Here is a 20,344-nt window from a genome sequence, read left to right on the forward strand (position 1 = left end):
TTTTCTTTGTGATTTCAAATATAGCCTCAGATAATTAGTAACTATGTGACCCTGGGCAAGTCACTTAACCCTGTTTGCCTCAGTTCCTCATCTGTAAAATGAGTTGGAGAAGGAAATGGTAAACCTTTCAAGTATCTTTGCCAAGAAAACTCCAAATGGGGCCACATTGAACATGACTGAAAACAATTAAACAAACAATAATTTTTATTACCTAATACAATTCCTTAGAATAATTATCATATGCATGTTAAATTGAATCAGGGGCTATAAAGCAAACATGGACTGGGTAAAAGGAGAAGGTGATGTTTATCCATACTTTGTTTATGGAGCTGCCTGTTCTGAAGTTGAAGTTGACTGCTTAACAGGAGCACATAAGGTAAGGGACATAATTCATTTTAATCATCTGATTTGTTAAAATCAAGCTGTTTTATATACGAGTTTAGAAAGTTCATGTTCATTATTTTTTACGTATAAGGTAGGATCTTTAATTCCTTCCAGAGGGACATTGGACTATCTAGTTCCTTCTGAATCTCCATTTATTTTTAAATGGGCATGGGTTCCTGAAATGGCCTTCTCTGCCTTAAGCCACAGAGACTCTTTCTAAAATTCTGAGGAAAGAGTAAACTCTTAAGTAGAGCAGTGCAAAAAAGGAAATTGCTTTCCAGATGATCATTTAGACTTCAATGAGTTTTCAAAGGTCTTTATTCTAATCGAACTCATTATTACTCTGTTTCTCACCAAGGGCATAGTGTAAAGGTGGGACAATACTGTCCCAATTCTCTGTATTTCACCATAGAAATAATCACCCTCATTAATTTTGGTTTTACTTTGTTCTGATCCCTACTTGCCTAAGAAATCAGAAATATTACTCCTTTGATTAGGCAGCTATATATATTTATAGGCCTTAGAGTTCTTGAATTAATTCTTTGTTCATATATTCATTTATTCAGTCAAAGATTTATGAAGAATTTACCATGTACAGAGAATTTGGCTACTCATTTTGAAAATTATAAATTTATAGAAGATATAGTTCTGATTTCATGAAGGTCATATTTTTTAGAGGGATAAAACACAAGTACAGATAACAATTAATTCTAAAGTTCTGACTTCCAGCATCACAGATTGATAGATATCTGAACAGTATTTTTGGCAAGAGCAGTAAGTTCTCCTTGAGTGATAATTATTGTACTCAATTACAGAATTAACCAGCCAGCAAGTAGTGAATTTCTATGGGTCACAGGCAGGGGTATGGAAATTGGCACATGTAGTGAAGCATCCTATTCAATTCTGTGACTAGCCAAAGAAAAGACAACAGAGGCTTTCATTTGGGCTTCTTCTGGCAAGTCAGCTGGCATGCACAAAGATATCAAGCCCTTGATATCTTTCTAGACTGTTTATTAAATTGTAAAGTCTAGGACTTTAAGAGAAATTAAAGTATTGATGAGTTAAATGCTAAGTGAAAATTGGGGCTAAGACCCTATGCTCTTTACAGTGGGTATTGCTTGTTGCCATTAGATTATGCCATGGTTTGAGATGCAAGGAGGGGAAATGAAATTCTATTTTGTAAAAGTATCCACTATTATAAAGTTAGGAGATTTTTTTCAATCTCTGCTGAAGCTATTTTTATAGGACATTAATCTTGACTATGCTAGAAACTTTTTTTTTCATTTCTTTGAAAGATATGAATTTTTAAACTGTCAAAATAGTTTGATATTTTTAGGATTCTTGTCAAAAGTAAATTTTTTCTTTGGATCTTTCTAATTACCCTTTTTTCAGTGAAAGAAAATACATGTATTGCTTACTTAATATAGCCTCCACTAAAATCCTACTGATAGTTTATTGTGATGCAGAAGAGATACTGGGTTCTTTAAGACTGTGCCAATGGAACCCAAGCATCTTTGGTTTATCCTATCAAGCTGGAAAAGCTTATGATAGATTTTGTGTTTATTAATCTAAGATAAGCCCAAGACATTTGTAAATTCCTGACACCCGAAGATAGCTCATAAAAACATGCCCTAAGCTAAGGAGGAACTGTAATTTGCATTTCTTAAGAGGCCTTATACTTCTAAAATCAGAGATCATTAATTACTGAATGCATTATGAAATACAGCCTACTGCCTAATATGTTAATTTTGTTTTCATACAGAACATCAGAACTGACATAGTCATGGATGCCTGTTTTAGCATTAATCCTGCTATAGATATAGGACAGGTATGTGCATTTAATGTTAAGTGGTGTCATTGAATTTTTTTCATTAAAATCTTCTGCTTGTTAAATAATGGCTATGTTATGAGGAAATCTGCATTCTGCCTAATTGATTTTTCTGCCATCTTCCTTTTAGTTGCCACTAATATGTTACCATTTGGACTCAATGTGATAGAATATTTGATTTCCTTTTTCCAGTTCCCTCAGCCTTCCAATACATTACCCCTAATATCATGGGAGAAGACTTGTTAAACAGCTTTGTATTAATGCTACACTGAAGAAACTTAGTAATGATTTTTAGTGCCAGTAGCAAACACTAGTTTGTATAAGATGAATAACAACAAAAGGAATTTAAACAATTTTCTCTTTCCAGTGTATGGCTAGCATAAAATGATCCTGTTTTTAGAAAACTTGAGAAAAACATTAAAGATATTTTGCTCTCATTTTTCTTTTTTTCTGCCTAACCACTCTAGTCTCCTTTGATGGATGCTTTTTCTTGAACTCTCTTCTGTTCTCCCTTTATATATTATCTTGCTTGGCGATCTCATCAATGCATATGAGTTTAGTTATTGACTCTGTGCAAATGATTCCCAGATCTAGATAGCCAATTCTAGTCTTCTAAGTTCTAGTCTCATACTACCAACTGCCTTTTGAGTGCACTGGCATCTCAAGCACCTTTATATCCCCTAAACCTCCCATATTTTCAATTTTCCAGTTACCATGGAGAAAATCCTTCAGCTACCCAGGCTTGTAAACTAGTTGTCACACTAGCCTTTTTTTTTTAGCATGCATTCCATATTTTCAAACATTTGTCAGATTTTGCCATTTTTACTTTTATAAAATCTATCTTATATATCTCCTTCTCTCCACTCATATAACCACCACCCAGTAACATCACCTCTTGTTTGGACAAATGCAGTGGCCCTAATTAGTGTCCCCAATCGACTTTAAGTCTTTCCCCTTTCTAATCCATACTCAGCTGTCCTCCATGTCTGGAATGCTGTGTCTCCTCACTTCTGTCTCTTAGTTTCCCTGGCTTCCTTCGTTCCTTCAAGACTCAGCTCACCTTCTGTAGGAGATCATTCCCAGTCATGCTGCTAGTCCCTTCTTTCCAAGATTACCTTTCATTTACACTGTGTGTGTGTGTGTGTGTGTATATATATATATATATATATATATATGTGCATATATATAAAATATAGATATTACATATAATAATACATTTATATATATTATACTTACATATTTATTGACATATTATCTTAGAAGGTGGACTTCTTTAGCATAAGGACTGTGTTTTAGCCTTTTTCTCCAGTGTTTAAGAGAGTAGCTGGAACACAATAATTTCTTAATGATGTTTATTGACTATCTGACTTAATCTATTTTGGAGTACTTTGACTCCAAATGCATATACTATACAATGTCTTCCAGTAAACCCTTCAACTTTAATTTGTTTACTTTTTGGCCTGGAAAGGAGAAGAACAAAAAAGGAATAATAAGGAATAGAAACCCAAGATAAACTACTTTCCTTAGTGAGCTTGAATTAGTAGACACAGAAGAACTGTATTGAAAGAACTGGTTTGTATGATTATAGAACCACTGTAAATGATATATAAAAGATTGCAAAGAAGAGGAGAGAAAGAGAGACAGAATACAATTCTAGAGAAAGGCAGTTGTCATTCTGATTTTCAAGAAAGGGAAGAGAATTCAATGTGCTAAATAGAGACCAAAAAGTTTGGCTTTAATTCCTAATATAATAGAATGCATTATTAAAGGGATGGTTAATGAATACATAGAAAAAGAAGCAGAGATTATAACGTGACAATCATGGCTTCAGTAGGAACAAGTCCTGCAGACTTAATTCCATTTCATTTTTTAAAGACAGGATAATTAGGATTTGTTCCAATCCAGTGCTATGGCTTAGGAACTTATAAGTACCTTTATAGAATTCAGTTGTAAAAGCAGTAGGCCTTCATTTGGCATTTTTTTCTAGCACACAATAGAGAAGGCTTTGTTGGTTAAATTGAAATCTTTTTTAAAAAGTGGGAAAATGGTAGGTGTAAGAGGGATATGAAGAGATAGCTACTAAAATAGAAAATGACACACTTCCAAACTAGGGAAAGGTCCAACACTCCCACATCATGTAGAAGAATAATGAAGGGTGAAACTAGAGATGTGGCTAGAGCCTCAGGTATAAAAATATTTGGGTAAGAACAGAAGGAGGGAATGCAGGAAAGTATTGTTTTGCCTCTTAGATGTGATGCATTGTTGATCATTCAGGGGGGATTGTGAACCTTAAAAAATTCCCAGACCCTACTTTATAAGGTCAGGATTGTAAACCTTAAAAATTCTTAGAACCATTACAGAATTGTGAAACATTAGTGTCCATGGCAGAAAAGCCTCGAGATAATTATTGGACACTCCCTTAGACAATGCAGATCTGATCTTATTTACCGATGGCTCCTCTTTTATGAGGGATGGCATACATTACACTGGAGCTGCCGTAGTCTCAGAATTTGCTACTGAATGGTCAGCTTCACTACCCTCTAACATTAGCACTCAAGGAGCAGAACTCATAGCTCTGAAGCACGCTTGTATAATTGCCAAGGATAAAAAGGCAACAATTTATACAGATTCTAGATATGCTTTTGGCATTTGCCATTCAGTTGGAATGCTATGGCTCCAAAGAGGATTTGTAACCACAGCTGGAAAATCTATAGCTAATGCAGAAATTATTAATGAAGTTCTTTCTACTCTACAACTTCCTGAAGCCCTAGCTGTAGTTCATTGCTCTTCCCATACAGGTGGCACTGACCCTGTCTCTAGAGGAAATGATCGAGCAGATGCCACTGCAAAGCTAGCAGCCATAGAAGGACCTGGATTAATTTTAACATTAACAACCACTGATGATTTAAATCTACCACTTTCCTATAATGGAAAGGAAGTGGAAGAATGGAAACAAAAATTCAAAGCAAAACAGATTAAAGGAGTATGGGTGTCATCTGAAGGAAAACCCCTGCTCCCTAGAAGTTTCTATAACCAAATTTGCCAATCTATTCATAAAAATGGTCATTTTGGCACCCAGGGCATTGTGAACTCTGTTAAGAGAGTATGGATAGCCCCTGGTATAACTACTATAGCCTCTAAAGTATGTTCAGCCTGCTTTACCTGCCAGGCATATAACCAACATGCATTTCGTAGAAAAGCCTTTGGTGGACGTCCTCTGGCTTACACACCTTTTGAACATCTACAGATAGATTTCATAACAATGCCAAAGGCTGGACTCTATAAATTTTGTCTAGTCATTGTAGATCAACTGACCAGATGGTCGGAAGCATTTCCTGTGACCTGAGCCACAGAGGATTTTGTTGCTAAGATACTTTTAAAGTAAATTATTCCTCACTTTGGACTACCAGCACGTATTGATTCAGATAGAGGAAGTCATTTTACTGATTCTGTCCTAAACCAGATATATTCTTGCTTGGGAATAACTCCCAAATTCCATGTTCCATATCATCCCCAGAGCTCAGGACAAGTGGAGAGGATGAACAAAGAACTTAAAACTATGATTGGAAAATTATGCACTGAGACCCATTTAAAATGGCCTGAAGTTCTCCCTCTGGCCCTATTTTATCTTAGAAGCAGGCCTAGAGGAGACTTACACATCTCACCATTTGAGATGCTTTTTGGACATCCGCCTATACAGGCTAAACCTTTTCCCCCTGCATATACATCACTATTAGGGGGAGATACTACTATTGCTTCCTATATACAGGAATTACAGCACAAACTACGTGAACTTCATGAATCTGGAGCTGCAGTACAAGCCGGACCACTAGATTTTTCTCTTCATGACCTGAATCCAGGAGATAAAATTTATATTAAGAATTTCAAGCAAACTGGAGCAACTCAACCTTCATGGGAAGGACCATTCCAAATATTGTTAACTACTCCAACATTTATAAAGATTAGAGAAAAGGACTCTTGGATTCACTGCTCACATGTGAAGAAAGCATCTTCTGCTGAGACTGATTGACTATACTCTATCACATGAATCAGAGATAATAATCTATAGACAAATGGATGCTGTTTTTGAGAACACATTGAATTACTATTTTTTCCTTAATTTTTATTACTGCTTTTCTTTTCTTTTGATTAGAATATTTGATTTTTTCTCATTTCTTGTACAAAAGGTACATATAATTAATTTTTTCTGCAGTAATACAAGTTAATATATATATTCTTGCTATAATGTCAATGCATACCCCAAAGCTTTAAACTATGGGAACCTGACATTTATTGATAAAATATTATAGGACTATAATTAATGTTTGAATCTGATTCCAGAAAAAGGGATAAAAAACAAGGAGCACAGACTTAACCTGAATAGTGCCAAAAAGAGCACACAGGAAATACTAATGTGAGACTCGAGGTTGCGATGCTTGATATATGTTAAGTCGTAGGACTTCCTTGTATCTATACTCTTTGCGAAGTACTCATACAAGTACAAAATTTGACTATCATGCTGGCTCCCTATATCCCTGAGAATGTCAAAAGTCAAATGAGGGAATGACACTTTTCTATCAAAATACAATTCTAATTCTTTTCTTCTTATATTATAGCAACTTCCTGTAATCTTGGCTACAAATGGCTAAGTGAAATATTACTGCATTCTGTCCTACAGACTTGTGGGATAGAAATTACTTTAAATTGGACCTATACAAGGACCTAATTTGAATTTTTTTTTCTTCTTATGTTTTTGATTGTATTTTTCTATTCTTTTGATCATTGACTAATACACTCCCATAATTCAACATTGCATTCTGAGCTGAACTGGATTTTTTTTTAACACTTACTTCAGGGGGATTGTATTTTAATTTAAAATCTAAGAATTTTTATTTTTTGCTTGAGATTGTATTTTTATATAAAATCCAAGATTTTGATTTTGTTCGAGAAAATATCTTCAAGAAAGAAGCTTGAAACTCCTAAATCCAGAGAATGAATTGTTGCAGAAAGATGCCAGAAAATCTACACTTCATCAAGAAGATCAAGAATGAACTTTGGATATGGTTGATTGAACTGAACTTTGATTGAACATTTATTGTAAATGTACACATTTATGCCAAAAGGGACTGCCCCTAATTTGGCTTTCTGTCAATGCGCCTAGCAAAACATTGGTTTTGCTTTCTTTTCTTTTCTATTTCCTCCCTCACTATTCTAATTTCTCCTAGAAAATTGAATATTTATGGTTAGAAGTGCATTTAGAACTACAAAATGATTATGTTAAATGATCAATGGGGAGACTAGTCTCCCAATGATCATCAGGAGGGATTGTGAATCTTGAAATTTCTCAGACTTGTGAATGTTAAAAAATTCCCCATTGGGAAATTTTTCATTGGGACAATTCCCTACTGGGACCATTCCCCATTTGGAAAGTGAGAACTCTACTTAGATCAGAAATGGGAAGACCTCTACTCCACCCGTACTTAAGACTGCTTTAGGGGAGAAAACTCCTTGCTGAACAATGAAAAATACTTAAACCCATACTTAAGCCATGCCTATTTTTAGAATTAATACAAAAGGTTGATAAGTACCTATAAAAGTCAGGCAACTTGTGAATTTACAAGGAACAAGAGAACTGGGAAACTTACTCAGAGCTTTCCTGGTGTGAATTACTCAAAAATTTACACCTTCTTAGGTGTGAACTAAGAATGGTCTGTCCTTCGGAAAACGTCTACTATGATTGGTAGATGTAAGGATTTAGGGGAGGTGACATAGGAGAAATTTCCCTTTAAATAGGAGCTCAGATAGGAGCTCAAGGGAGAGTCAGCTGGGAAAGGCTGCCTTGAAGGGTCTCTCTCGAGACTCTCTTGGGGACATTTCAGATTCAGGATTGAACTGGTGAAGGCAGCTGAGATGGAGCTGGCCTAGTGTCACTAGAATCCTTGCTTGGACAGATCTTGTGATGAGTGATTAAGGACTGACTGATCTTTTCTCTTAGGGCTTAGGCCTGGGTTGGCCAGGACTGGCCTGGGCCGGCTTATCCTTTTCTCATTATTCCCCCCTTTTCTCTCTTTCTCTCCTTTCCTTTAATTCCTCATTTGTATTAATTAACATCTCTATAAAACCCAGCTGACTTGGGTATATTTGAATAATTGGGAATATTTCCCTGGTGACCACCCCACCTTATATTTGATTTAAAAACAAGACACTGTAGTGAAAAACATATTTTCTGCAGTCACAATTTACTCACCCACTCATATCTACTACAATTTATACCTTCCACTATTTTACTCACTACAGTTTATGCCTTCAGCCATTTTAACTCTTACAGTTTATGGCTTCCACTCTTTTAAATGCCACACCACTTCTAGTGAATTTGATGGAAGGATCTTAATGGGCATATTAATCACCACTGCATCAGGGCAGATCAAGGGTGCGAAAGATAAGTAGTAATTTTATGGGGAAATTGAGGTCTCTAACAAGCACCTCTGTTTGTGTCTCAAACTTGCCGGCAGAAATCTACCAGAATAGCTAGAAGTCTCCAGCAAGGAAGAGTGTAAATATTAGATTGGGGGCAGTATTTCAGGAAACTCAGAGTAACTATCTAAACTATTATATTGTAGATCAAGGGAATGCTATTCATATAGCTTACTTCAATGTTAAAATATTAAACAAAGTCTCATATTAATCTTACAGATGATTTTTATTATTTTGGCATCTATTAAGTAGATTTAGAGCTTGGAGAGATATATTCGGAGTGGTTATTAATGGTTCATTTTCATTTTGGGAAGAGGTCTTAGTAGAATGTCTTTGTGATTTGTGCTTGCCCTTTCCTATGTGAATTTTTATTTATCAATAACTGATAGAAACATGTTTATTGGATTTTTAGCTGACATAAAGCTCAATAGCATAGTTAACACAATTGGATGATAAAAAGATCCACCAAAATCTCAAAAGGTCAGAACATTGAACTGAATTAAATAAGAAAAAACTGCTCTGTAAAAACAAACCACAGTTCCCAAAACATCTAAACACTTTAAAGGCGCTATTCTAGATCCTAGAAATATAAAGAGAAAACCCAAAATCCTTGTGGTAACAAACTTCTACAAATTCTTATTATATTCTAATAAGAGTTAGTATTTAAAACACAAATATGTGTAGTCAGAAAGGTTAAAGCAAGTACATAGAGAAAAGATGGTACTTATGTTACACTTTGAAAGAAATCAGCAAAACCAATAGAGCAAAGTTCCAAATACTTCACAGAGTTGAAATCCTGGGGCTCTGGGGACAATATCTCCAGAAGAATCACCACTCTAAAGAATAATAGTACTTGGGGACTTATATACTTTGGGGAGAACTAAGATCAGGCAAGATTGATTGACTTTACCATGGCTACAAGGAAATGAGAAATCCAAGACAGGATTATCAGGGAGAGTCTGATGCTTTGCAATGGAAAAGAAAGGAAAGGGGGCAGCCAAGGACTGGGCTACCTGGGAGAGGACTCATATAATGGGAGAAACTTCTAAGACAAAAAAGGGTACTTAACATTTGATTATTAGTCCCACCTAAACTGGGATCATTAAGTACTTTAAAGGTGAGTCTAGGACTTCCTTTGGGGTGAGTTCTTAGGGAACAGGAGCAAACTTGAAGTTCCCCAAAACCCAGTTGACAGAGGTATGCATAAAAAGGACAATGTACTTCACCTAAGTACTTTTTTATTAATTCAAAGATTTTTATTTTCACAATTACATGTAATAATTTTCTATATGCCTTTTCCAAAATTATGAGATCCAGTCTCCCTCTCTCCTTTCCCTCCCCCATTCAGAGATGGTAAGCAATTTGATCTGGGTCATACATATATTGATGTGCAAAACACATTTCCATATTGGTCATTGTTTTAAGAGCACACTCATATCAAACTAAAGCCCCAAAATAAAACCATAAACAAACTGATGTGAAAAATAGTACACCTACATCTTTGGTCTACATCCTTCTACAACAGTTCTTTCTCTGGAGTGTTAAGTTAAATTTAGGGGTTGAGACTGAATATAATAATTATTGGCCACCAAGAATTTTATTTATAAAATCCTAAATGAAAACACTCAAGTAAGAATGGAGTTTTTATGGTGATTTAATTACAACAGGAGGAAGAAATTATTAGAGGGAGAGAGAGAGAGAGAGAGGGAGAGAAGGAAAGGCTGAGCCAAAGCAGGAGTTTAAGGCCTTGGAGAGCCAAGGCAGAGAAGGGAATCAGTCCTTATCACTCACGTGACTGATCTGAAGGAAAGCTGTCTGCAGGGCTCCTCCAAGCTCGAGCTCCAGGATTGAACTAGTGTCTAGCCCTCTCCACAGGAAGTGATGAGAACTCCAGAAGCTGTTCTCTACCTCACTTCCTGCATCTCACATTTGCCAATGGTGGCTCAAGCTTGGCTTAGGACAGCCCAGGGGGGCAGTTAGTTGTTTCTGACTTGTCATTAGCTAGCACATGCCCATGTAGTGTGGGTGTGCATATTCCTAGGTGCTAGACCAAGTAAGATGTAGAAAATTTAAAAAATCACAATCCCCCCTGATAATGATTAGGGGACTAGTCTCCCCAATTGATCACTAAACATAAGTGTCCTGCACCCCAAAAATTTATAACTAGGTGTATACAAAATTTTATCCTCTAAGAGGAAAACTACAATAGTTATAGATAAGGGAGAAATAGAGGAGAGAGAGAGACAGCAAAACCAATGTTTTGCTGGGTGCATTGACAAAAGCCAATTAGGGGGCAGTCCTCTTTGGCATAAGAGTGTACATTCAAAATAAATGTTGAATCAACCTTCAGTTCAATCAACTGCACCCCAAGGTTCATTCTGGATCTTCCTGTAGTGTAAGGGTTTAGGTATCTTTCTGCAAACAATTCATTCTCTGGATTCAGGAGTTAGCAAGCTTCTTCTCTGAAGATCTTTCTCAAACAAAAATTTAAATCTTGGATTTTATGAAAATACAATCCCCCCCGAAGAAGGTGTTAAAAAATACCCAGCTCAGCTGAGGATTCAAGGTTTAGTTATGGGGGTGTGGGAGTCAATTCAAAAAAACAAAAACAAAAGAAAGGAAAAAATAATGAAAGAAAATTAAACCCTTTTAATTTATATATATATATATATATATATGTATATATATATTTTAAAGAAGAATTCAAAATCAGTATCAAAATATCAAAAATCTATGTATACAAAATTTTGAGAAAGCAAGAATAAATTTCTCACAGGCCCTTGTAGTGTGGATGTGCACATTCCTGGGTGCTAGACCAAGCAAGATGGAGAGAATTTACAAATCACAGGAGGTAGATAGTATTCCTGTCAGAAGTCCTTCAGAATTTTCTCATATCATTGCATTGCTGAGAACAGCCACATTTTCATAATTTATCATCATAAATTATTGCTGTTACTGTGTACAATGTCCTCCTAGTTCTGTTTATTTCATTCAGCATCAGTTCATGTAGATCTTGCCAGTTTTTTTTCTGAAATCATCCTGCTTATCATTTTTTATAGCATAATAGTATTCCATCACCAATAACACACTATAATTTACCCAGCTATTCCTCAATTGATGGGCATCCCCTCAATTTACAATTCTTTGCCACCGAAAAAGCTGCTATAAATATTTTTGTACAAGCAAGTCCTTTCCCCTTTTTCATTAACTCTTTGGGAAACAGAACCACTAGCAGCACCTATATTATAGGATCAAAAAGTATGCTCAATTTTATAGCCCTTTGGAGTATGCGTGCAACTAAAAAAAATCAAAGAACCAAAAATAATTGAATTTTAGAGCTGAAAAAATAGCAAAATTCATTTGGAAAAACAAAAGGTCAAGAATATGAAGGGACTTCATGAAAATAAAAATTGTGAAGGAAGATGGACTAGCAGTATTCAGATCTCAAACTGTACTATAAAGCAATAATCATTAAAACTGTCTAGTAATAGCTAAGGAATAGAATGGTAGATTAATGGAATAGATCAGATACACAGTATATGGGGGTGGTTAATGACTGTAGCAACCTAGTGTTTGATAAACCCAAAGATCTCAGCTTTTGGGATAAGAACTCACTATTTAACAAAACTGCTGGGAAAATTGGAAAACAGTATGGCAGAAACTTGGTATAGACCAATATCTCATACCCCGTACCAAGATAAGGTCAAAATAGATATAAAAAGTTAAGTCCATAAATAAATAGCATAACATTGAAATATAAACAATGTTTAACAGTCACATTCCTGTGCTGTACCACAGCCTGGAGACTACCCTGCCTTCTCCAAGGTTAAGCTAACAGTAGCACAAATTCTGACTGGTCTTTTGCAAACTGAAAGTTTTTATGGATAGACTTATTGATGGAGTGCATCTCTAATACCTGTAGAATGGATTCACTCAATTCAAAAAGCCACATCACCGGACTGACCATGAAATAATTAATACTTTTGGTCAAAGCATCTCAAAATATTGCTAAGCAACTAAGGCATAGAAGAGAATTATATCTTTGTCATTAGAAGGAGGACCTATATGGACAAAAATTACAGATTTCTGAAGTGTATGTGTTAATATTATGAAGTGAGACCCATTTTTCTTTCAGATTGAAGGTTCATTTACCCAAGGGGTTGGACTTTATACTATGGAAGAACTGAAATACTCTCCTGGGGGAGTCTTGTACAGCAGAGGCCCAGATGATTATAAAATTCCTTCAGTCACTGATATCTCAGAGGAACTCAATGTTTCCTTATTAACATCCACCAAAAACCCAGTGGCTATCTACTCATCTAAGGTAAGCATCCATGACTTAAATTTATGTGATTTATAAATTACTATTTAATGAATGAAGCTATACGTGAGAGGGTCTTAAAGTGAACCTAGTGATAATGACTAGATCTATGATTTCCCTTATATGGGGTACTCAGGAAATACCCTCATGTAGTTGCAATGTGTAGTTTAAAAAAAACAACCCTTTTCTTTTGTCTCAATATCAATTCTAAGATGGAATGGTGGCAAGGACTAGGCAATTGGAGTGAAGTGACTTGTACAGGGTCAGACAGCTAGGAAGTGTCTGAGGCCAGATTTAAATCTAGGTCTCAAGTCCTCACTTGGTCCTCTATCCATTGTGCTACCTAGCTGCCTTGCAACTTATAGTCTTAAGAAAGTTGCCTAGAATACTGAGAGTTTTAATGGCTTTCCCAGGGTAACACACTCATTTCATGTTAGAGATGGAACTAGAAACCAAGTCTTCCTGGCCTTCAGGCTTGCTTTCTATCCACTATACCTATGTTGGCAAACATATGGCATATGTGCTGGGGAGGGGGTTTACTCCCCTCTCTCTCTCCACTGGGCCTGAGGACATTTCTCACATAATCCACCCCTCTACCTAGCAGCTAAGTGCGAGTTCTTCCTCTCTCCCTTATCTGGGGTAAGGTGGTGGGACTCACATGCCATGTGAGAGTGAAGTTTGGGCACTTGGTCTCTAAAAGGTTTGCCATCACTGGACTGTACCATGCTACCAATGTTAAAAGACGCAAGAAGAAAGACTCTAACATGTTTGGCAAATGTTCTGTGGAGGATTTCTGGGAGGGTGTGGACATAAAATGAGAAGTATAAATGATCTAAATCTTTAGATCATAGATTCTTTAAACTATTGGAAGGGAGGGAAAAATTACATTAGAATGATGTCAGGCTATGTAGGAGTGCTTCAGAACTTCATACTCTGATGCTAGACCTGAAGGTTTTCTGTCAGTTAATTAAATATTTGGCATCTAGAATATACCTCATTTGATCATCTTCGATATTTATTATGTGCCTATTGAAGATAATTCCAAAAACAACCCCCCCTGGGAAAGGAATACTTTTGTATCCTTAAAACAAGTAGAAATTTGGCCAGAGACTAGTATAATAATGAAAAATATGATTGATTCTTAGGAATCAATTGACCAATATGTATTTATAAGGCACTTCCTTTTCCCTTGTTCCCATTACTATTTTAGGTTTTGTAAGAAACAAAACCTAAAACTCTTAAAGTGCTTATAGCCTTGTTAAGGTAATGACTCTTATTCCAATGAAATAATGAAAAAAATTCCACATAGCAAATAATCAAAGGTGGAAATTATAAGGAGGCATACCTTGGCTTCATACAAGAGAAAATGTCCTCCCATTTAGGGCAATAAGATCACAATTTTAGAGTTAAAAGGAACTTTGGCGGGCATAAATTCTGACTTCATTAGCTTACACAGATGTGAACTGAATCTGAGAGAGATACAGTGACTTGTTTAAAGTCCCTCAGATGTTAAGTGGCAAAGCTAAGATTCAAATCCTGGTCTTTTGTATCCAAATCCAATGTTCTTTCTACTGTACAACACTGTCTAATGCTATTCCCATCACAAAAATGTTGACTTGATCTCTCTACAATAGTTACAAAAAAAGGATTATTTTTTTTTCATTTCTTCCTCCCCTCCCACTCTCCCTTCCACTCTTGCCTAATCTTCAGTCAAAGACATTGATATATCATTCAGGACTCAGAATTCAAGAATTACCTCAGTAGTCAGTATTCTCAAGCCACTAAGTTAACACACATGAGAAAAAATCTAAGGAAAATATAGGAATTCTCTTACATAAGGGATTTTTCACTAAGGATTGAATCATTCTGCCCTGGCTGAATGCATGGCTCCATTCATGGTAATTAAAGGCTTTTCACTTCATCTTAGAGCAGTCAACAAAAAATGAGCAAGCAACTAAAGTCATGGGATCATATGTCTAGAATTGGCAGGAGTGTGTCACAGGTCATCTAGTCTGATTTCCTCATTTTATATAGATGAAGAAACTGATGCCCAGAGAGGTTAAATGACTTGGGCAAGGTCCAGTAATTAAGTATATGAGTTGGCCTCTGAATTCAGGTTCTCTGATTCCAGAAGAAGTCTTTTTTTTCATTTTATCATGATGTATCTATAGACTTGTATGTAGCATTTACCAGCAAATAATTCAATAAAAATTTACTCAATATTTTTACTCAGAATGTTTGGAGGGCTGTGCTACATACTGGGGATGCAAAAATAAGTTGAGACACTGTCCCTGCCCTCAACAATCTGATAATTTTGTAAGGAAGATGGGCAGTTATGTGCTACAGTGTATAGAGTGCCAGGTCTGGAGTCAGGGAGACTCATCATCCTGCATTCAAATCTGGTCTCAGACACTCATTAGCTGTGTGAAACTGTTCAAATCACTTAAACCTGTTTGCCTGGCTTTATCTGTAAAATGAGTGAGAGGAAGAAGTGCCAAACCATTCCAATATCTTTGCCAAGATAACTCCAAATGGGATCACAAAGAGCCAAACATGACTTAACAATCAAATAACAAATGAAATGTATACAAATGATTTTAAGATAGAATAGATTGATTTTTTAAAAGAGTTCAGAAGAAACACATGAGAGATAAAGGAAGGAAGCTTAATAAAAAAAGTGAAATTTGTGCTTTTTTCAAAGATGAATAGGATTTAAATCAGGAAGTGATGACATAAAAGAGCATCATTGGGTTAGAATGGTATTTAAAAGCATAGAGGTGGGAAAATTCAAGATAAGTACTAGTTCATAGAATATAGACCAGTGAATCATTCAGTGTGACTAGAGTATATCAGTATGGAGGAATAGCCTGAGATGAGTTATAATGGAAATAGATCATGGAGGACCTTGAATCCCAAATCATGGAAAACCTATTTCAATCAGTAGGCAACAGTGAATCACTGAAGACTTTTGAGCTGAAGAAATTACACAATGATTAAAAACTTGCATTAATAAGATTGACCTAGTAACAGTAGGGAAAATTAATTAGGTTCTATGGAGGAGACTGGAGACAACGAGACCATGTGGGATTGTCTGAACAATAATCAAGGCAATAGGTAATGAAAGTTCAAATGAGGGTGATAGCAATGGGAATATGAGATACTTTGTAGTTGAAATGGAAAATGAAGTGAGAAAGAGACAAAATCAGTGTTTGAAGTTTTAAATGCAGGTGAATTAGGGAATTGTCATAGTAATAGGGAACAGTAACTGTAATCAAAAAGGAAGTCAAGAGAAGGATACTGTGTTAATTTCAAAGATGCTAACTTTTGTAGGAATTAAAATGAAGAGTTTGACTAAAATATATGAAGATTATAAATAATAGTGGTGGTTGCCCATTCAGTATTATTGAGTATATATTGAATATTATTGCTCAAAGTTGAAATGACTTTAATAGCTTTTATTTACAAAAGAGGTGGAAAGAGTGAAACCAGAGAAATACAAAAGGATAGAGAAGACATTAGCCTACCTAACTAAATATTGCTCCAGTGCTTGACTTAGAAAGCACTTCTTGACCTTCTACCAGAATTAAACTCTCTCCAGAAGACAGGAAGGGAAAGACAGCCATCCACTCACCCAAGTTTCCTCCAAGAGGCAGGTCAAGACAATGACTTGAGCTGAAGGTGATTCCTGAGGCCAACTTTCTTCTTTGAGCCTACCTTCTTGAAGCTGACTTCCGTCTTAGAGTCTACTTCCCTAGTCCCAGAAATTCAGGACCTTTTATAGGTCCTTCCCCTCTTCACAGGGGCTAATCACAGTTTCCAAGTTGTCAAATGAAGAAAGACTCAGAGACAAAGAGTTCAACAACAAAGGTTCCAGCATGCTTGCTCCTCTGATGGTGGAAAGGAGAGAGAGCTACATTGTGTCTCCAATCTTTTATTGGAGAATCAAGGAACGGCAAATGGGAGGTAGCTAATGAACAGTGACATGGCATGTGATTTAACATTGGTTCAATTGACAACCACAAGATCAAAGAGGAGGAAGTTAATCAAACATGTGACCTGGTAAGGAAACTGGTCTGTTAAGGTAGGAGCTAGGACCCTGTGGCAGCTAATGTCCTACCCAGGAATTCTCCTGACCTTTGGACTATAGGTTTGGAGAGTGGTCAGAATTAATAGAGTACCAATTAAATACAATGATCAAGAAATAATATGCCATGAGTCTGGTACATGAGCACATACTTTACAATATTAATACATCAATAATACTTTCAAGATTAGAATATACTATACCTGGGATGCCAGAAAAAGGTAACCAAAGTGTTAATTCCAACTACGCAAAGGGAATAAAGGATTCCCTTTTGCAAGAGTAAACTCAGAATAGATAAAGGGAACAAAGAATTTCCTTTTATACTTTGAAGTTTTGGCTAATGCAAGTAGGTAGAAATGTCCAGTAGTCAATTATAAATATTATTTATATACTTATATTTATATGTTATAAATATAAATAAATAAATAAATCTGAAATTTTACTCTCAGATTTGTATTTCATGTAGTCCTGTGGTTTCATTTGCAGACTCTCTTGGATAATTCAGTTTTAGAGCTTCAATGATCATGCCTAAATCTATTATATAAACAGTGCATTTCTCCTGAGCTCCAAGTCATATCTATCTGTTTATTAGACAGTTCTACACGGACAGCACGCTAGCACCTTAAATTAATCATATCTTAAAAACATCTCATCTTCTTAACTTTCAAACTTGTTCTTATTCATGACTACTGATGAAAGAGGTCAGAGAAGGAAATTTTGAAGTTTGGGGTCTTAAAGATTAATATGGATGAGACCCAAGGCCTATTATTAATGATATTTTCAGGTGTTGATGCCTTCCAGAGGGAGCATACAATATTTTTTTTACTTACACTCTGTATCCTTGATAACTTAAAAAACGATTATTTGTGCTTCATAGGCCTTCCTGTCAATTCATTTAAGTTTTGGGGGAGAATTGTCTTCTCCAAGTGGTATATCTCCCTGCTCCCCCTTTTTTATAACTGGAACAAAACCAGAGACTGTGCCAAGGGAAACATAAATTGGATTTGAAGTCAAATTGTCTATGCAACAATGTACATTTTGATATTTTAAATACAGACATAGGCAAGCCCAAAGGGCATTTTGACATTTGTAGTTATGACCTCTGAAGGTGAACTACCTGCCACCTCTAGAAATTCCTGGAATCATGGAACTATATTCAACCTACTTAGGGGTAGAATTAATTTGCCTGCATCTGATACTAAAAACAAAGACCATATATTGCTTTTTCCTCCAACGCTTAGAGAGCATTCCGATGTTCAAGCTGGAAACCAAGTTAATGGGAAACTCGAGAAATGGACTCTACTTTTTCCTACATTGAATATAAGCAGAGTCCTTATTACTTCCATGGCATTTCCATAACAATGAGACAACATACCATAATTTGTGAGAAAATGAAAGCAATACTTAGGGGAAAATTTAAAACTCTAAATACTTCAAAATAGGAATAACCGAGCAATAAATTGGGCATTCAGCTAAAAAATGTTAGAAAATATCAAATTTAAAAACTCTAAATTCTAAAGTAGAAATCTTAAAAATCAAAGAAGAGATTAATAAAATTGAAAGTAAAAAAATCCATTGAACTAATAAAATTAGGATCTGTTTTTAAGGGGGAAAACTACAATAAATTAGATAAACACATTAATTTGATTTTAAAAAAAGAAAGAAAACTAAATAATGAGCATCAGAAATGAAGACTGGATTCAAAACAATTAAGATGAAACTAATTATTACAAGCTATTTTGCCTACCTATATGCCAGTTAAACAAGTGATCTAAATGAAATAAATATTGCTAAGACATAAGTTGCCCAAATTAATAGAAGAAATAGAATATTTAAATAGTTTTTCCTTGGAAAATTAAATTGAACAACTATGAAAAAAGTTTCTTGATATAAAATCCTATCTACCCACAAATAGATAATTAGTAGATTCAGAATTCAGACTGAGATATATATTTTCCCTTTATTCTTCTTGCTTTTTTGGGTATTGGGAAACATGAGTAATGTAGAAATATGTTTTAAAAGACTTAAGGTGTATAATAAGTATTGTATTTCTTATTTTCTCAATGTCTGGGAAAGAGAGTAGGGGGAAGGAGAGAATTTGGAAGTGAGAAGAAAAGTAAAACTATAAAAGAAATCTAGAGGGAAGTCTAGCTTGTTAGGTATTTCTTCTGTGCAGAATGGGAGGATGTAGATACAAATACATAGAATTAAAAGGTTCTGGAGAAATTTTCAATACTATCTTTGTATCTTAGTTCCAATGAAGTATTGAAGACAAGGTATAAAACACAACTAGACTATACCCTCAGGATGCCTTTAGGACCATAGATTAAAATACTAAAGTAGAAAGAATTATGGTATCATAATCAAGATAACATCTCTATGAAGGGATTAACAGATATAATTTCATATGATAAATTTTTTATTTGACTGCCTCTCTTGATAAATTAAAGTCCACAGGAAATAAAGCACAGGGACTGGTATTTTCTGATGGGTAGGCAGGTGCTAAGAACCATGGAAAAGGGTTCAAGAATGGTAGGAAGATATAGTGGGGGGACCTCAAGCAGTATAAGACCCAAGGACACCTCAAATAGGGAAAGGTTCCATGAGATAAGGATTGGAAAGAACAAAAGACAAACTTTGAAGGCGTTTTCAGCTTTATCCTTCTTGCTCCCATCTCCATTTCAATTAAAATACTTCTTTATATGTGAAATAAAATTCCTTTTTGCAGGACTCCCATAGAATTGACAATCCAGTAGTATGCCATTATACTGAAAATAAATGTGTCCTAAAAAGACTTATCAGGAACAGTTAGGTGTCTCAGTGTGAGAGCCAGGCCTAGAGAAGGGGAGGTCCTGGGTTCAAATATGACGTCAGTCACTTCCCAGTTGTGTCACCTTGGGAGGTCACTAAACCTCATTGCTGAGTCCTTCTTGCTCTTCTGCTTGGAACATACACAATATTGATCTAAGACAGAAGGGAAGGCTTTTTTTTTTAAGTCTATGTAGGAAAGTAGGATGGATGGACAAAATGTTCTGTGCACCATTGATTTAAAGGAATATATGGGTGACTAGATTGGTTAATATAATTGTGATATATATGGAATTAAGCAAAGTATCAATCACATTGTTTTTTTGAGTTAGAAATTGAGGCAGACCATATTTCATATGGGTCAAGGTCAGAGGGAAAGATTCATTGCATACAAAAATATTAATAGCAATACTTTTTTGTAGAAACAAAAAATTAAAAGGAATAT

General features: G+C 35.5%; 1 protein-coding gene across 3 annotated transcripts in view; it reads left to right on the plus strand.

Moving 5' to 3' along the window:
• Window positions 1-20,344, plus strand: part of LOC107648868 (aldehyde oxidase 3-like) — a 159,603-nt gene that overhangs the window by 112,539 nt on the left and 26,720 nt on the right. For 2 of the 3 annotated variants that reach the window (XM_056794171.1, XM_007494930.3), the window contains exons 31-33: window positions 262-376; window positions 2,147-2,212; window positions 12,822-13,010. In XM_056794171.1, coding sequence (XP_056650149.1) covers window positions 262-376; window positions 2,147-2,212; window positions 12,822-13,010 — 370 coding nt within the window. The remainder of the gene's footprint in view (window positions 1-261; window positions 377-2,146; window positions 2,213-12,821; window positions 13,011-20,344) is intronic. The other variant, XM_056794172.1, reaches the window with a different exon arrangement.

This window comes from Monodelphis domestica, chromosome 4 (genome assembly GCF_027887165.1).
Source record: "Monodelphis domestica isolate mMonDom1 chromosome 4, mMonDom1.pri, whole genome shotgun sequence".
Classification (NCBI taxonomy): domain Eukaryota; kingdom Metazoa; phylum Chordata; class Mammalia; order Didelphimorphia; family Didelphidae; genus Monodelphis; species Monodelphis domestica.